Source organism: Rattus norvegicus, chromosome 13 (genome assembly GCF_021556685.1).
Source record: "Rattus norvegicus strain SHRSP/BbbUtx chromosome 13, alternate assembly SHRSP_T2T, whole genome shotgun sequence".
NCBI lineage: Eukaryota > Metazoa > Chordata > Mammalia > Rodentia > Muridae > Rattus > Rattus norvegicus.
The window spans coordinates 28326008-28344888 of record NC_141546.1 but is presented as its reverse complement, the minus strand read 5'-3'; the positions used below and the strand labels follow the sequence as shown (position 1 = coordinate 28344888).

The following is an 18881-nucleotide window of genomic DNA, read 5'->3' as shown; positions in this document are numbered from 1 at the left end:
AAGAAAAAAGAAAACATTGACACAACAGCCAAATAAGAGGACAAATGCAAAAAACTCCTAACCAAAAACATCCAGGATATAAAGAACACAATAAGAAGACCAAACCACAGGAAAATAGGTATAGAAAAGAGCAAAGATTCAATATCTTGAACAAAATTAAAGAAGAAAATTCTCCTAACCTAAAAAAAGAGATTCCCATGAACATACAAGAAGCCTACAGAACTCTAAGTTGACTTGATCAGAAAAGAAACATTTTTTTTTCTCACAGAGGAGAGAAATAAGGAAAGAATATTGAAAGCAGTAAGGGAAAAAAAGATCAGGTAACATATAGAGGTAGACCTATCAGAATTACACCCGACTTCTGAACAGAAACTATGAAAGCCAGGAGAATCTGGGTAAATGTCAAACAGACCTTGAGAAAACAGAAATGCCAACCCAGGCTACTATACCCAGCAAAACTCTCAATAAACATAGATGGAGAAACAAAGATTCCATGACAACCCCAAATTAGCACAGTATATTTACACAAACACAGCCCAGCAAAGGATAATGGAAAACTCCAATATATGGAGGGAAACTACACCACAGCAATAGCAAGAAAGTAATCTTCTTTCAACAAACCCCAAAGAAGATACCCAATCAAACATAATTGCACCTCTAACAAAACTGTATCAGGAACCAACAAACATTTCCTTAATATTGCTAAGCATCAATAGACTCGATTTCCCAATAAAAACACATAGACTGACTGGCTACTTAAACAGGACCCAGCATTTTACCGTATATGGGAAAACACCTCTGTGAAAAGGAAATACATTACCTCAGAGAAAAAGTCTGGGAAAATTTTTTCCAAGCAAATGGTCCCAAGAAACAAGGTGGAATAGCCATTCTAATATCAATTAAGTCTATTTTCAACTAAAATTTATCAAAAAAGATTTTAAAAAGGACAATTCATATTTGCCAAAAAAAAAGTCTACCAAGATGAACTTTCAATTCCCAACACCAGTGCTCCAAATGCAAGGGCATGCACATTCATAAAAGAAACTTTACTAAAGCTCAGAGAGAACATGGCAACTCAGACAACAGTAGTGGGAGATTTAACACTCCACACTTACCAATGGACAGATCATGGAAACAGAAGGTAAACAGTGAAATTAACAGAAGTTTTGAACCAAATGAACTTAACAAACATCAATAGAACATTTCATCTCCCATGCTTATGGATTGGCAGGATTAAGATAGTAAAATTAACCATCGTGCCAAAAGCAATCTATAGATTGAATGCAAGCCCCTTCAAAATTCCAACTCAATTTTTCATAGAGTGATAAAGGGAAACGTGCAAATCATTTTTGAATAACAGATAACCCAAGGATAGTGAAAACTATCCTCATAATAAAAGAACTTTTGGGGGAATCACCATCCCTGACATCGATGTATATTATTGAGCAATAGTGATAAAACCTGCATGGCATTGGTACACAGAAAGGCAGGTAGATCAATGGAAAAGAATTCAAGACCCAGATGTGAAACCACATACTTATGGTCACTTGATCTTTCACAAGGAATTAAACATCCAGTGGAAATAAATACTGTATTTTCAACATATGGTCCTGTTTCAACTGGAGGCCAACATGTAGAAGAATGCAAATAAATTAAGACTTATCCCCTTGCAAAAAGTTCAAGTCCAAATGGATCAAGGATCTCAGCATAAAACCAGATACACTGAAATTAATAAAAGAGATAGTAGGGAAGAGCCTCCAACACATAGATAAAGGGAAAATTTTCCTGAGTAGAACACCAACAGTTTATGCTCTAAAATCAAAAATTGACAAATGGGACCTCATAAAATTTCAAAACTTCTGTAATGCAAATTACACTATCAATAAGACGAAAAGATCAACCAAAAGCTGGGGAAAAGATATTTACCAACCCTACATCTGAGAGAGGGTTAATATCCAATATATACCAAGAACTCAAGAAGGTAGAATCTGGAGAACCAAATTACCCTATTAAAAATGGGGTACAGAACTAAACATAGAATTCTCAACTGGGGAATAATAAATGGATTCAAAGCACTTAAAAAATGTTCAACATCCATAGTCATCAGGGGAATGGAAATCAAAACGATCCTGAGATTCCACCTCACATTAGTCAAAATGGTTACAACCAAAAACTCATGTGACAACAGATGCTGAGAAAGATGTGGAGGTGTGCAATCCCACTTTTGGTGGGATTGCAAGCTGGTATGACCACTCTGGAAATCAATCTGATGGTTCCTCATAAAATTGGACATAGTGATACCTGAGGAACCACCTTTACCACTTTTGAGCATAAACCCCTAAAATGCTCAAACATATAGCAAGGATACATGCTCCACTATGTTCATAGCACTCATATTAATAATAGACAGAAGTTGGGAAGAACCCAGACCTCCTTCAACAGAGGATATAGAAAATGTGGCACATTTATACAATGGAGTATTACTCATCTATTAAAAACAATGACTTCATGATATTCTCAAGCATGGGAATAGAAGTAGAAAATATCATACTGAATCTGGTAACCCAATCACAGAAAAACACCCATGGTATGCACTGACTGATAAGTGGATATTATCACAAAACCTCAGAGTACCCTAGATACATTTAAAGACCACATGAAGCTGAAGAAGAAGGAAGACCAAATTGTGGATGCTTCAGTCCTTCTTGGAAGGTAGAACAAAATATTCATAAGAGAAAATATGGAGACAAAATGTGGAGCAGAGACCAAAGGAAAGGCTATTCAGAGAGTGCCACTCCTGCGAATTCATTACATATACAGTCACCAAAGCCAGACACAATTGTGGATGACAGGAAGTAGATGCTGACAGGAATCTGATAGAGTTGTCTTCTGAGAGGCTCTGCCAAAGCCTGAAAATCACTAGGCAGATGCTTGCAGCCAAACATTGGACTGAAAATGGAGTCCAAAATGGAGGAGTTAGAGAAAGGACTGAAGGAACTGAATGGGTTTACAACATAATATATATTATAAACCAACCAAATGGGAAGAACAACATAATATATATTATAAACCAACCAAATCCCTCAGAGCTCCCATGGACTCAACAATAAATCAGTGTACACATGGCTCCAGCTGCATATGTAGCACAGGGTGGCTTTGTTGGCATCACTGGGAGCAGAGGCCCTTGGTCCTGTGAAGTCTCAAAGCTCTAGTTTAGAAGAACATCAGGGCAGCGTGGCAGGAGAAAGTCGGTGGGTGGGTGGGGAAGCATCCTCATAAAAGCATGGGGAGAGGGGATAGGATAGGGGTTTTCTTGAGGGGAAACTGGGAAAGGAGATGACATTTAAAATATAAATAAAAAATCCAATAAAAGAAAAGTAAAAAAATAACCACAGAGGAAATATAGTATAATTTCCTTGATTACACACACACACACACACACACACATATATATATGTATATATATATATACATATATATATGCAGAAAATTATAACTGTTATCCTGCTTGGCTTCTAGTTTTAACTACACATAAAGATATAATCTTCTATCACAATTGAAAGTTTTTCTTAGAGCACAGTTTCTCCTTTAACAAGGTTTTTCCATTTAGATTCTTTTCATCTACATATATGTTTTAGAAGCGCAAGATGAAGGATGCTCTAATAATAATTAACAGAAATTAGAAACATTGATTGATGGATAACAAGAATGTGGTACATTTATACAATGCAACATTATTTAAGTCTTTGGAGAAAGACAGATGGGATTGGGAAAAATGTTCTAGTTGAAGTAATCCAGACTCAAAAATACAAATATCAGATGTTTTCTATTATATATGGATGTTAGCATTTAAGATTTCAATGAGAACATTACAATAAAAATAATCCCAAAGATTTGGTAACTAATAAAGTCCTATTGTGGAAGGATATTTCAAAGAATAGGAAATCATATGCAGTATTCTAGAGAAATGAATGAAAAACTAGAACAGAAAGATTGAATGAGAAGGTAAGGTAGCAAGAGAGAATAATAAAGGGGAACATATGGGGAGTTGTAACTTTCACAAACTATCATCTGCAAATCACATCTAATATTAGCACCATAGAAGATTTCTTTTTTTCTTTTCCTTTTTTTCTTTCTTTCTTCCTTTTTTTTTCTTTTCTGCTAGGGTCTAAGGCCTCACAAGACATGGCCCTTTGAACAGCTGTGTGTTAGCAGACATGACTTCCCTTTAGTGGAGAATACCTTGAGCCCAGTCACAAAAGTGGTCAGGTTACTGTCCTCCTAACATTTGAAATGTATCATTTAACTCAAGATGCTTCACTCCTTCTTAAAATGGGGAACAAAAATTTTCAAAGGAGGGGATATGGAGGCAAAGTTTGGAGCAGAGACTGAAGAAACCAACATTCAGAGCCTGTCCCACATGGATATATATATATACATATATATATATATATATATTCCACCAAAACTATATAAGATTGAAGAAGCTAAGAAGTGCATGTTGACAGGAGCTGGATATAGCTGTCTCTGAGAGGCACAGCTAGAGCATGTCAAATACAGAGCAGCAGTGAACATGAGCAAGCAAGTATCTCTGATGTAAGGGTTTTTGGGTCATATACTCTAAAGCAGCATAGATATTGATTGATTACCGGATTCTTCAGAAAATTCTACACTGATTTCGATAGTTGCTGAACCAGTTTGCTTTCTAACATAAATTTTCTCCTTTCCCTGGTTTAATTTTTATTTATTGTTGTTCTATAAGTATTAAAATATAAATATTTAATTCCTTCATAGAATCTTGTTTGTTAAATTCTGAATTTACACTAGGCATTATACCATATGAAGGATTTTTCACAGTTTGACTATATGACCTCTTAAATAATAAGAATAATTAAAGAATTTTAAATGTGGGCTTTTGTATCATAGAACTTCAAACTATCTAATAAACATGTCATTATCAATGAATACATATGTTTACTCATTAAGAATTTCCAAATGAATATAAAGATTTAATTGAGAAAGAGAAAGTGAGGGTAAATTTACATTTCTTATAAAGGAACATTTTGCTAAACCCAGGATGAGGACCTAAGTTTGGGCCAAAGTGAAGAAAAGAGTAAATTGGCCTCTTGCGTAATGAAGAAAATATAAAAGATAGACATTCATTTTTTAAATGGTAAAAATTGAGGCTCCTGAAATACTTTGAATATACTTGCTTTACTACTGTATTTAGGTTATAGTCTAATTTAGTAATGTAATAAGAGGACTGGACAAATTAGCATTAAATTTTACTATTTTTGCAGATCTCTGTGTAAGTAGCTAGCATATATCAGGATGAGTGTTACATCATGAGATGAATAAGATATTAGCTAGAAAAATTCATGAGTAATAATAACTGGGGCTATATTATTTGTTTTTAAAAGGAGTCATAAGGATATCTTCTAAAATGGATAGAGAGTTGCAAGATACATACTGTGTAATTATTCAAGCCAAGGACATGCTTGGTCAGCCTGGAGCCCTATCTGGAACAACGACCATATCAATTAAGCTGTCAGATATTAATGACAACAAGCCAATATTCAAAGAAAGTAAGTAGGAAGTATATTAAATTTCTATTTTATTTTATATCATGTGAATATGCACATATGTTAAATTTATCACTCTACACAGAACATTTTAACAGCTAAAATTACATAAAATGTGCTCTTTTTATACAGCTGAATTGTTCTAACATGAAAACATCAGAGAAAAAGTCATGTGTCTGTGCTCTATTTCTGCAGTGATAAATTGCCACTATCGTTTTTGAAAACTTTAGTATGGAGTCAGTAGGCTACAACCAAAATACCCTGCACGTTTCCTGTACCTCTTGGGCACAATCTACTTCATTCTTTATTCGATTGTGGACATTGTCCAGTTGTCTATGTAGCTAGGATTAAAGTTTCCTTAATGGCTGTTAGCTGGGGTCAGTCAGAAATCCAAAGGTTGCCTGATTATTCTTGACTGGCCACACATCTCAGCAGCATCTAGTATACTAAATATCTCTCACACTTACACATCTCTTCAAACATCTGTGGCTCTATTACCATTTTGATGGTTTCATATGATTAGAGTAGGGAACTAAATGAGTCAGGGTATATTCTCTCTGTAAAGGCCAACTTATTAACAATTTATTGTACTTACAAGTTTGATTGCATTTGTTATTTGAGAAACACGTTCAGGAAATCAGAAGAAATTGAGATGAAATCCTTTTTGAAACTTTTCTCTCATGCATCTGTAGTAACTTAAGAAATTTTACATTTTGCTCTTGCAGCAAGAAAAAATTATATTTGCTCTAATAATTTATTATGTACATCAAATCATGAGAAATTTTCAGGTAGTCATATCTTGGAAACAAAAATAGATGTATAAGTATTTTTAAAAGTATGAAAAATTATCAATTTTCATCAAAAACACAAGATGAAAAGAATAGTAGATGTGATCATAAACCATAGCATAACTTTTAGACTTTGATTATAGGTGTGCAGAAATGAAACTGTCATTCATTTGGCTTCTAGTTTTAATAGACTTTAATGTTTTATTAAGGTCTTTCTATTTTATCATTTTTGTTTTTTTTATTATTTTGTTGTGTATGTATTTTTAATGTATGTAATGATATTAGTTTTTTATTAAAATGTTTTTACTTACATTTCAAATGTTATCCCATTTCCAGGTTTCCAGTTCATTAACCTACCCTATGCCCCCTCCACCTTCTTCTTTGAGGGTATACTCCACCTGTCCAAACATCATTTTTTGCCTTCTGCCCTGACATGTCCCTACACTCGGGGACGGAGGTGTCCAGCCTTGGCAGAACCCAGGGCTTCTCTTCCCATAGGTGTGGAACAAGATCATCCTCTGTTACATATGCAGTTGGATCATGGATCTGTCCATGTGTATGCTTTGGATGGTGGTTTAGTCCACGGAACTCAGATTGATGGGTATTGTTGTTCTTATAGGGTTGTAAATCCTATCAGCTCCTTCAATCGTTTCTCAAACTTCTCCAATGGGGACCCCATTCTTATTTCAATTGTTGACTGTGAGCATTTGCCTCTGTATTTGTCAGGTTCTGGCAGAGCCTCTCAGGAGACAGCTATATCAGGCTCCTGTCAGCATGCAATTCTTGGCATCAGTAATACTGTCTAAGTTTGGTAGCTGTGTGTTTATGGGCTGGATCTTCAGGTGGGACAGTCTCTGAATGGTCATTCCTTAAGTCTCTGCTCCAAACTTTGTCTCCATATTTCCTCCTATGAGTGCTTTTGTTCCCCTTTCTAAGAAGGACTGAAAGATCTGCATTTTGGTTGTCCTTTTTCTTGAGCTTCATGTAGTCTGTGGATATTATCATTGGATAATCTGAACATTGTAGCTAATATCCACTTTACTTTTTTTTTTTTCAGAGCTGGGGACCAAACCCAGGGCCTTGCGCTTGCTAGGCAAGCACTCTACCACTGAGCTAAATCCCCAACCCCTTCCACTTTTCAATGATTGAATACCATGTGTATTTTTTTGGTGATTGGGTTACCTCACTCAGGATATTTTATAATTTCATCCTTTTTCCTGTGAATTTCATGAAGTCATTGTTTTCAATACCTAACTAGTACTCCATTATATAAATTCACCACATTTTCTGTATCCATTCCTCTGCTGGAGGCATCTGGGTTCTTTTTAGCTTCTGGTTATTATAAATAGGGCTGCTATGCACATAGTGGAGCATGTGTCCTTGTTATATGTTGGAGCATCTTTTGGGTGTATACCCAGAAGTGTTATAGCTACGTCCTCAAATAGTACTATGTCTGATTTTCTGAGCAACCACCAGACTGTTTTTCAGAGTGGTTATACCAGCTTGCAATCCCATCAACGACAGAGGAGTATTTCACTTTCTCCACATTCTTGCCACCATCTGTTGTCATCAGAGTTTTTTTTTTTTATCCTAGTCATTATGACTAATGTGAGGTGAAATCTCAGGGGTGTTTCCCTAATGACTAAGGATGTTGAACGTTTCTTTACATGCTTCTCAAACATTTGATATTCCTCAGTTGAGAGTTTTCTTTTTAGCTCTGCACCCCATTTTTTAAATAGGGATATTTGATTCTCTGGAGTCTAACTTCTTGAGTGCTTTGTATATTTTGGATATTAGTCCTCTAGAAGATAAAGGTTTGGTAAAGATCTTTTCTCAATCTGTTGTTTGCCATTTTGTCCTAGTGACAGTGTTCTTTGCTTTACAGAAACTTTGGAATTTTGTGAAGTCCCATTTGTGATCTTAAAGCATATACCATTGGTGTTCTATTCAGGAAAATTTCCCCAGTACCCATGTTTTCAAGGTTCTTCTCCACTTTTTCTTCTATTAGTTTGAGTATATCTGGTTTTATGAGGAGGTCGTTGATCCACTTGGACAGAAATTGGGACTGGGAAATAAGAATGATATATTTCTATTCATCTGCATGGTGACTTCCAGTTGAACCTGCAACATTTGTTGAAAATGTTATTTTTTTTTCCACTGGGTAGTTTTAGCTCCTTTGTCAAACATCTAGTGACCATAGGTGTATGGGTTCATTTCTGGGTCTTCAATTCTAGTCCACTCATCTACCTGCCTGTCTCTGTATCAATACTGTACAGTTTTGTCACTATTGCTCTGTAATATAGCTTGAGGTCAGGGATGGTGATTTCCCCTGAAGTTCTCTTACTGTTGAGGATAGTTTTCACTATACTGAGTTTTTTTGTTATTCCAAAAGAATTTGCAAATTGCTATTTCTAACTCTAATAAAAATTGGAAGATGATATATTCTTTTGTTTTAGGATGAAATGTTCTATAAATATCTGTTAAATCCATTTGATTCATAACTTCTGTTAGTTTTTCTATATCTCTGTTTATTTTCAGTTTCCATGATCTGTCCATTGATGAGAGAGGGTGTTGAAATCTCCTTCTACTATTGTGTGAGGTGTAATGTGTGCTTTGAGCTTTAGTAAGGTTTCATTTGTGAATGTAGGTGCCCTTGCATTTGGAACATTGCGATTTAGGATTGAGAGTTCATCTTGGTGAATTTTTCCTTTGATGAAATGAAGTGAACCTTCATTATATTTTTTGATAACATTTGGTTGAAAGTCAATTTTATTTGATATTAGAATAGTGAATCCAGAGTGTTTCTTGTGAAAATTCGCTTGGATTTTGTTTTCTAGCCTTTTACTCTGTGGTAATGTCTGCCTTTGTTTCTGATGTATGTTTCCTGTATACAGCAAAATGCTTGGTCCTGTTTACATATCCAGTCTGTTAGTCTATGTCTTTTTATTGGAGGTTTGAGTCCATTGATGTAAATAGATATTAGGGAATAGTGATTGTTGCTTCCTATTATTTTTGTTGTTTGAGGTAGATTTATGTTTGTGTGGCAATCTTCTCCCAGGTTGTTGAAAGAAGATTAATTTCTTGCTTTTTGTAGATTATAGTTTTTCTCCTCTTTTTGCAGATTTCCATCTATTATCCTTTATAGGGCTGAATTTGATGAAAGGTGTACATTTGGTTTTATCATGGAATATCTTGGTTTCTCCACCTATGTTAATTGAAAGTTTTGCTGGACTTAGTAGCCTGAGCTGTCATTTGTGTTCTCTTAGGGTCTGTATGGCATCTACCCAGGATCTTCTGACTTTCACACTCTCTGGTGAGAAGTCTGGTGTAATTCTGATAGGTCTGCCTTTATATGTTATTTAACTTTTTTTCCCTTACTGCTTTTAATATTGTCTTTATTTTGTGTGTTTGGTATTTGATTATTGTATGATGGGCAGAATTTCTTTTCTGGTCCAATCTACTTGGAGTTGTGTAGTTTTCTTATATGTTTATGGCTATCTCTTTCTTTAGGTTAGGGAAGATTTTTATAACTTTGTTGAAGATATTTACTGGCCTTTTAAGTTGGGGGTCTTTGCTCTATTCTATACCTATTATTCTTAGTTTGATGTTGTCACTGTATCCTGGATATCCTTAATGTTTTGGTTAGGAGCTTTTGTGTTTTTCTATGGTATCTTCTACCCCTGAATTTCTCTCTTCTATATCTTGTATTGTGTTTGTGATATTTGTGTCTATGACTCCTGATCTCTTTCCTAGATTTTCTATATCTAGAGTTGTCACTTTTTGTGATTTCTTTATCTTTTCTATTTCCATTATTAGATCTTGGATGGTTTTGTTCAATTCCTTAACCTGTTTGGTTGTGCTTTCCTGCAATTCTTTGAGAGACTTTTGTGTTTCCTCTTTAAGGGCTTATTCTTGTTTACCTGTGTTGTACTTTATTTCTTTAAGGGAGTTATTTATGTCCTTCTTCAAGTCATCTAACATCATAAGATGTAATTTTAAATTGAAATCTTGCTTTTCCAGTGTGTTGGAATATCCAGTGTTTGCTTTCGTGGGAGAACTGGTTTCTGATGATGACACATAGGCTTTGTTTCTGTTGTTTAGGTTCTTGTGCTTGCCTCTTGCCACCTGCTTATCTCTGGTCTTAGCTTGTCTTGCTGTCTCTGACTGTGGCTTGGCTCTCTTATAAGCCTGCATGTCAACATTCCTGGAGACCAGCCTTCTCCCAGTGGGATCTGTGTCTCAGGGTCAGCTTCAGGTAGAGGTAGAAACCAGAAGGATCTTGTCCTAGACAGCTCCTGGGTTCCTGTGTCCTGATGGTTCCAGGCATATCCCTCAGATTAGAAAGGGTAGTCTTACCTCTGCTCTCAAGTGTGTCAGTTCTTCTCATGTTGATATATTTTTAAGGTCTGGTCTCATTCTGTAGGACCCAATGATTCCCAACTCATGACAATTCTTCTGCCTCAGTTCTCCAAGTGCAGAGAGGAATCATGAAATATAGCATCTGAAAAAAAAACTATCTTTTAATTGCTTCTGCCTCTGCCTCTGCCTCTGCCTGGCTACATTTCACATTCCTCAGAAGTGTTTCCTTTTGAAATTCTCCTAATATAGTAGAACCAGCAATGACAGGATGTCACTTTATCTAGTTGTTTATATGTTTTGGGTTGTCATTCAGTATATGTGGAATTAGTTGAATTTTCATCCTTGCAACAATCATGGGTTTTAATGGCTTTGTAATTATCGTAGATTTTAATGTGCAAGCAAGCACAGAACTTCCTTCTCTAAGGGTTATAGAAATAACCCTATTCAGCTAATATTTGCCAATCACAGAAGTATCAATTCTTTTATCTTAACAAAAGCACATTAAATATTTCCTAACGATACTGGTCAGCAATTTAAAAAGACAGATATAGCATACATAAAAGTGGTGGTATTAGAATATAATGGATTTCTTCGTTTATATACACTGCACAGTCTTAAGATGTGGCATATTTTATAAAGTTCTTGCCGTAGTCTCCCCCTATCCACTGAATCTCATATGTTTGTATATTTCCCATCCCAATTAATAATGAATTCAAGTCATAACTGTCATGCAGAAATCTTATTTAAAATGATCGAAATCAATCTTATTAAATAAATGAAACACTATATTGCATTTAAAATTAATCATTTAGTTCATGCTATACTATGGCAGATATACTTCAACTGTAATTTTTTTTTTTACTTTGACTGAATTGATGATTGGTACAACTGATTTCTTGATACTTCTTGTTTTTAACAGTCTGTAAGCAAGCTAGAATACATACAGACATAACACACCAAAACAGACACATCACATGCTAGCCATATCTCACACACACACACTCACACAAACACACACACACACACACACACACACACACACACACACTTTACATACTCACCCACTTACACACATAAACATATACATATAGACACATATATGTTTTAGTCGTATATAAAATTCAGACATAATGGTACACAACTCATTATTATCTGATAATGGAAAATAATTTTTGAAGATTTTTTGCCTTTTTTATGTTTTATTTCTTACACTACAACTTGAATTGTCTGAGAATTCTCTTGCTTAGGCTTTTAAAATGCTTAACAGTTTTCAACTACTTTAGTTCTCTGTCATTGTTTCACTTCAATACCTCCATTTGTCCTCTCATCACAATGTTTTCTCATCTAATTATTTTGCTTATATCATTGACCTAGTCTCCTCAACATAGCTTTAGTAAAATTGTGAGATGCACAGCAGGCATCTTTATCACAGTGTTTCATCTCACTCATGGAAAACAGTCAAATCCGTGCTACAAACTAATTTCAAGTAATGCTTAAAAACAATCTGACTTTACTGCCCTGTCCATGAGCACATGAATGCAACTTTAGAATTTTTAGAATTTTTCCTCTGCTCTGCTCTTAGAATAAGTAAGACTGTGACTTTTTAATATTTTACTATTTTATTTCCTCAAATACCACTCATTTCAGCTTGTGTCCAAAAGTCTTTTCAACCATGAATGCATGTTACGTTAGCAAAAGTATAAAAAATCTCAGTGTTACCTTCGCACTTACAGATATCACGGTTATTTATTACCTGCTTCATTTTCAAAATCATAAACTAAAGAAAATATCTATATGCATATTATTTCTCATATTATCACAAAACATTAGAACATGACTTTGAAAGGTGTCTATGTTGAAACAACATCATAAAGGTAAACTGCATAGAAAAAAAAGTATTGAAGAAGGAAATACTTGGTTATTTCTAGTTTTGGAAAAAACTATTTTAATATAAATATAATAATATATACAGCCAACTGAGTTAGATGCTGGGAATAGAACTTGGATCCTCTGAATAGTAATCAGTGCTATTTTGCTATTAACTATTGATCCAATGCTCAATTCCTATAAACTACCTTTAAAAGTATGATAGCAAGTCATTAATTTAGTTTCTGTAATCATATCTGTTTTTTCAACTGAAATAAATTCTAGGGAACAAATTTTTACTTTTGTTCCAAAAATTAAGTGGTATACTAACAGTAGTATTTAACTAGTATTTCTTTCATGTTTAAAATAATACAGGACTTCCAAAGGAAATCTGTGAAATGATTTAAGGAAAGTCATAAAAGAATTAAAATCTCTTTAAATAATTCCATTGTATAGACTGATTGTGACCTTATAAATTACCATGGTTAGAATATTAACATGAGAGAATATTTCTATATTTCAGAAGTACTATGAATAATAGTAAATATATTTATTAGTTTTTTATGTCCAAATCTGAGATACAAATGTTAAGATATAAAATGGTAGCTCCAAGAAAGGCACAGTTTTTCCTAGAGAATCCAGGTACAAAATTGGAAATTTCATATGTTAAAAATTTATCCAAAATATCTGGCATTTTGCTTCTAAAGGTTTCTACCGCTTCACTATATCTGAATCTGCACCCAGTGGAACAACTATAGGCAAAATTATGGCATATGATGATGACATAGGAGAGAATGCAGAGATGGATTATAGCATTGAAGATGACGAGTCACAAATATTTGACATAGTTATTGACAATGAGACCCAAGAAGGGATAGTTATACTCAAAAAGGTACATATTTTAAATTATTTACCTTAATGAGTAGTGCAAAGTCTAAACAAAGGTATACAATTATTTATGTTTATCTGTTTTCTGTTATATTTTGCTTCACTAATAAGATCATGGTCATTATATGTAGCTAGAAAAGGCAATCAATTTAGAAATGAGTGATGTAGATTTATATGGTACTTTTAATTGGCACATTCAAACTTTTAAAAAGATTCAAGTGAAGAATAATTTGGAAAAAGTGCTTTCACTAACAAGTCCTTAATTTTCAGTTTTCTAAAATATTTAAACTGATAAATTTATAATTTTATTTTTGAAGAAAATTATGCTTATTTCAAATAAACTTAGAGTAGAGGTATAAGTAAATTCTAGTTTTGATTCCTGAGCAATGATTATAGGAAGTGATTTTGCATATATCAAAATCAAACCTAGATTAAAAGAATTGCGATATGAATAAGTTAATTTTTTCTGTAAAGCTTTGCTTCACTAAAATTATTTCATCTCAACATACTGCATTTATTTGTAGAAAGTTGATTTTGAGCATCAGAACCACTATGGCATTAGAGTAAAAGTTAAAAATTGCCATGTTGATGAAGAGCTTGCTCCAGCTCATGTTAACGCCTCCACAACCTACATTAAAGTTCAAGTAGAAGATGAAGATGAACCTCCCACTTTCCTCTTACCATATTACATATTTGAAATTCCTGAAGGAAAGCCCTATGGAACAATGGTAGGAACAGTTTCTGCCGTAGACCCAGATCGAAGACAATCTCCTATGCGGTAAGTTTTTAGATATGAACAATAACATTGAGTAAATGAACTAAATGAATTAGAAGTTTGAATGAAATAATATTTCTTGAAAACATAAAATGTGACATTTGTAAACTATTTCTCTTTATATAGTACTTAACAGATTTGTATCAATGGAATAAATACATTTAAATAGCCTAAATGTTTATCAACATGCATTGAAAATGTCTGGAGGTTCCTCAGAAAATTTGACTTTGAGCTACCTGAGGACCCAGCTATAACTCTCTTGGGCATATACCCAAAAGATGCGTCAACATATAACAAAGACACATGCTCCACTATGTTCATAGCAGCCTTATTTATAATAGCCAGAAGCTGGAAAGAACCCAGATGCCCTTCAACAGAGGAATGGATAGAGAAAAGGTGGTACATCTACATTATGGAATACTACTTAGCTATCAAAAACAATGACTTTAGGAAATTCATAAGCAAATGGAAGGAACTGGAAAATATCATCCTGAGTGAGGTAACCCAGTCACAGGAAAATACACATGGTATGCATTCATTGATAAGTGGATATTAGCTCAAATGCTTCAATTACCCTAGTTGTGCAGAACACATGAAACTCAAGAAGGATGACTAAAATGTGAGTGCTTCACTCCTTCTTTAAAAGGGGAACAAGAATAACCTTGGGAGGGAATAGGGAGGCCAAGTTTAGAACAGAGGCAGAAGGAACACACATTCAGAACCTGCCCCACACGTGGCCTTAACATATACAGCCACCAAACCAGATAAGATGGATGAAGCAAAGAAGTGCAGGCTGACAGGAACTGAATATAGATCTCTCCTGAGAGACACAGTCAGAATACAGCAAATACATAGGCGAATGCCATCATTAAACCTCTGAACTGAGAACGTACCCTCATTGAGGAATCTTAGAAAGGACTGAAAGAGCCTGAAGGAGCTTGAGACCCCATATGAACAACAATGCCAACCAACCAGAGCTTCCAGGGACTAATCCACTACTCAAAGATTATACATGGATTGACCCTGGACTCCAACTCCATACATAACAAGGAATAGCCTAGTAAGAGCACCAGTGGAAGGGGAAGCCCTTGGTCCTGCCAAGACTGAACCCCCAGTAAATGTGATTGTTGGGGGGAGGGTGGTAATGGGGGGAAGATGCGGAGGGGAACACGGATAGAGAAGGCGGGGTTAGGGGGATGTTGGCCCAGAAACGGGGAAGAGGAATAACAATTGAAATGTAAGTAAGAAATACTCAAGTAAATAAAGATGAAAAAAAAAGAAAGAATGATAGTCTTACAGGGATCATTTAGGAAGAGGCTACTGTAAACATTCCTATTTGAGCTCTCAAGTACATATCAAGCAGAAAACTTTCTTGTGTTACAAGGTCTTACCCTTTCACTTCAAGACACACAGATGCATCACACACACACACACACACACACACACACACACACACACACACAGAGGTGGGGGCGGGCTACGAGGGACCAGGAGAGGGACATTGAGAGAGAGCTCGTAGATATAATTCCCATCAGTCATTGAACACAGGAACGATAACAGTCCATAATATATAGAAGCCTCCCTGGTTTCCAGCCCCAGTTGTACAATTTTCATTAGGTGATATGTTTGCTGTTAATGAGGTCACATTCCTGACTTGACATAAAAAATTGTGATTATGTAAGATTCATAATGGAGGTACTTTCAACTCTTAATAATTCTTTTCATTCCATCCTCCTAGTCCCATAAATATTTCATACTCAGGGATATTGATTCTTCTGAAGTAGTTATCTTAAGCAGAACTTACTTTTTTGTGGCCATAAAATCTGGGTGGAAGATTGAAGAAATAATTTTATTTGCAGGATGCAGTTGAGCTACGTAAAGACAATGCCAGACAAATACAATGAATGAGCTTGGTATTTTCCAGAGAGATCTTGTTGGTTTCTCTTGTTTTCTTCTTTCATTGCTCAAATTCTCACCAGAGAGGACAGACAAACCTCCATGACTATTCGCTACATCAGAGCCTGTTTAAAGAGAAGTGAAGAACCTTAAATAGTGTGTGCACATGGGTGAAAGTTGTAGGGAAGGGAAATGAAGTGTTCCAGTGTCTGCTTATGAATTCAGTTTTATGATTTATTATTTTTGCTTATGTGTGCATCTTTGCATGTGAGCGTAAGTACCCATAAAGGCCACAAGAAGCATTATGTCCCTTAGAGCTACATTTGCATGTTCATGTGGCCTGTTCCATGTGCTTGCTGCAGTCTATCTCTTATTGTCTGTAAGAATATCCAGTATGTTAAACCCTAAGCAATCTCTCTAGCTTGGTTTATAAATCTTTGGAGAATCAAAATATTCTTTACCACTTAAAAGATTTTTTGACTCAAAAAAAAAAAAAAAAAAAAAGAAAAAGAAAAAGAAAAAAAAAGAAAATGTCAAGGTGAAAAATATGTAATAGGCAATCCTGACTTAGAATACAGCACAATACCCATTTTGTGTGTGTGTGTGTGTGTGTTTGTGTGTGTGTGTGTTTGTGTGTGTGTACATGCACATGGGTGCTGGTTTTATATATCTGTATGTCACAGGACACCAAGTATCTTTCTTGCTTTATCATTCTTTGTATTGTTTCAATGAGAAAAATTCTTCCATTGAGCATGGTACTAATGTGACAGTCAGCAAGCATAGCAGATGCTTCTGTCTCACTACTTCACAATATCAGGATTTCAGGCATAAAAAATGACAATCCTAAATCTTTACATGGTCCTTCTGATTGAATATAAGTGCCTTTACCCACTAATCCCTCTCTCAAGCACAACTTTCACTGACTTCTAAAATATTTTTTATACTTCATTTCTTAATGTATGTTAATATGTGTGTGAAAGAGTGTGTAAATGTGTGTGTATATATGTGGGCTTGCTCATGGTACATGTGTTTGGAGGACAGATAGCAACTTCGGGGGATTGGTTCTTCTTTTTCAATGTGGGTCCTAGATATTAAAATCTGATTATCACTTTGGAGACAAAAGCCTTCATCAGCTGAGCCATTTCTACTACTTTAACTAGGGAATAGATATGAGAAAATCTTGAATATACCACCTTAGATCACAAAGTATGGCAATCCATATTTCAATTTTATGAATAGTACTTAATTTAAATTACTTTTAAAAATTCATTTTTTTCTAGGAATAAAAGTAATGAAAGAACTTAAAAATGGGTGAAATAAACTCCTGTGTTATAGACAAACAAATATGTTGTATTCATTTAAAAAGCCTAGTTTTAGTTGTAATGTTGTGATTGTTTTACCAAAATAGGCAATGCAATCTAAGTGAATATAAAATTCAATATTTCACATATTTACTTTTACCAATTTCCTTTCCTACTAACTTTTCAAAGCCCACTATCCAGAGAAGTATGCAATCTTGTACGTATTGAGTTATATGCTGAGAGCACTTTTGTCCATTAGAGGTTCAGTTTAGGCACAGAAGGAGTACATGCAGATAAACTGATATATTATTTTTCTTAAAAAGCCTCATAAGACATTGTTTATAAAAATGCTTGTTCAATGAAAAAAATCTAATTATCTATTAACTGGGAAGGTCAGGATTTATTTTACAAGTCTAATTAAACCTATCATTAGAAATCCTGGCTAGGGTCTCTATATTCTAAACACATTATTGGATAATTTAGACAATAACTTGTGATTATCAAGACCTTATCACAAGGGATTAACAAAAGATCAGTGCACTTTTTCAACTAAAACTCTGGGATTTGATTGGTTGTGATTTCTTGTAAAGGTCAATATATGTTGCAAGGAGAAATTTCCTTGATGAGGGTTCATAACTATACATATCTGTGGTTACCACAACAACAAGCTTGTCAAGATACCCATAAGGATTCAGTAGTAGGGCCTATATTTTTGTAGTAAGCAACAGCTCTCTAATTATACCTAATATCTACTCTACAAGAGGGAAATTATGTCTTTCCCTAGAAAGCTACACAACTACTCAGTTTCTTCCAAGTCATGAACTTGGAGAAGAACCTACAACAACCAATTTTGTAAACCTACATAATTCCTAATTCTGTGTAATTTGGTTTGGTTTTCCTAGTCTAATTTTCATGTGCAATCTGGATCAGTTTATTTGGTCTTGACTATGCTTCCTAAATGTTAGCAAATGTTAGCTATTAAAAAAATCATTTCCCTCAAGCTTCTAATGGGATTTATTTGGAATGGTGTTTTGTAGGAATAGGATTAGATGGGAAATACAAAATAACAACCATTAAAGGACCCTTTAATTCTGTAGGAAATCTGTTGAATAAAAAATGGACGAAGTTGTAGATATTTAAGTAAAATGTGTCAAAGTACCTAACATTGAATCTAAAATTGAACTGTAGCCTAAAGTATCATCCTCTTTAGTGAATATTTTAAATTTCTTCTGAACATCAAATCTCAAATTCAGATAACATTTTCAGAAAGTTGTCAATTATAAAATATTCTCATCCTCGTCACATAATTATAGTAAATCTCTAATTTCTTTGTGGAAATTCCTCAAGAATGTGTTCATACATTGAAACCAGCTAAACTCTAGTAATTAAGCTTCTTTAATTGTTGTTATTAATCATTCTCAAACAG

At 34.6% G+C, this 18881-nt stretch overlaps 1 protein-coding gene across 4 annotated transcripts in view; it reads left to right on the top strand.

Annotated features, from left to right (window-relative positions):
* The window catches only part of Cdh19 (cadherin 19), a 111184-nt gene that overhangs the window by 56336 nt on the left and 35967 nt on the right, over nt 1–18881 (top strand). For all 4 annotated transcript variants that reach the window (XM_087581149.1, XM_087581148.1, NM_001429618.1 and 1 more), the window contains 3 exon segments: nt 5421–5585; nt 13303–13487; nt 14008–14261. In XM_087581149.1, coding sequence (XP_087437275.1) covers nt 5421–5585; nt 13303–13487; nt 14008–14261 — 604 coding nt within the window.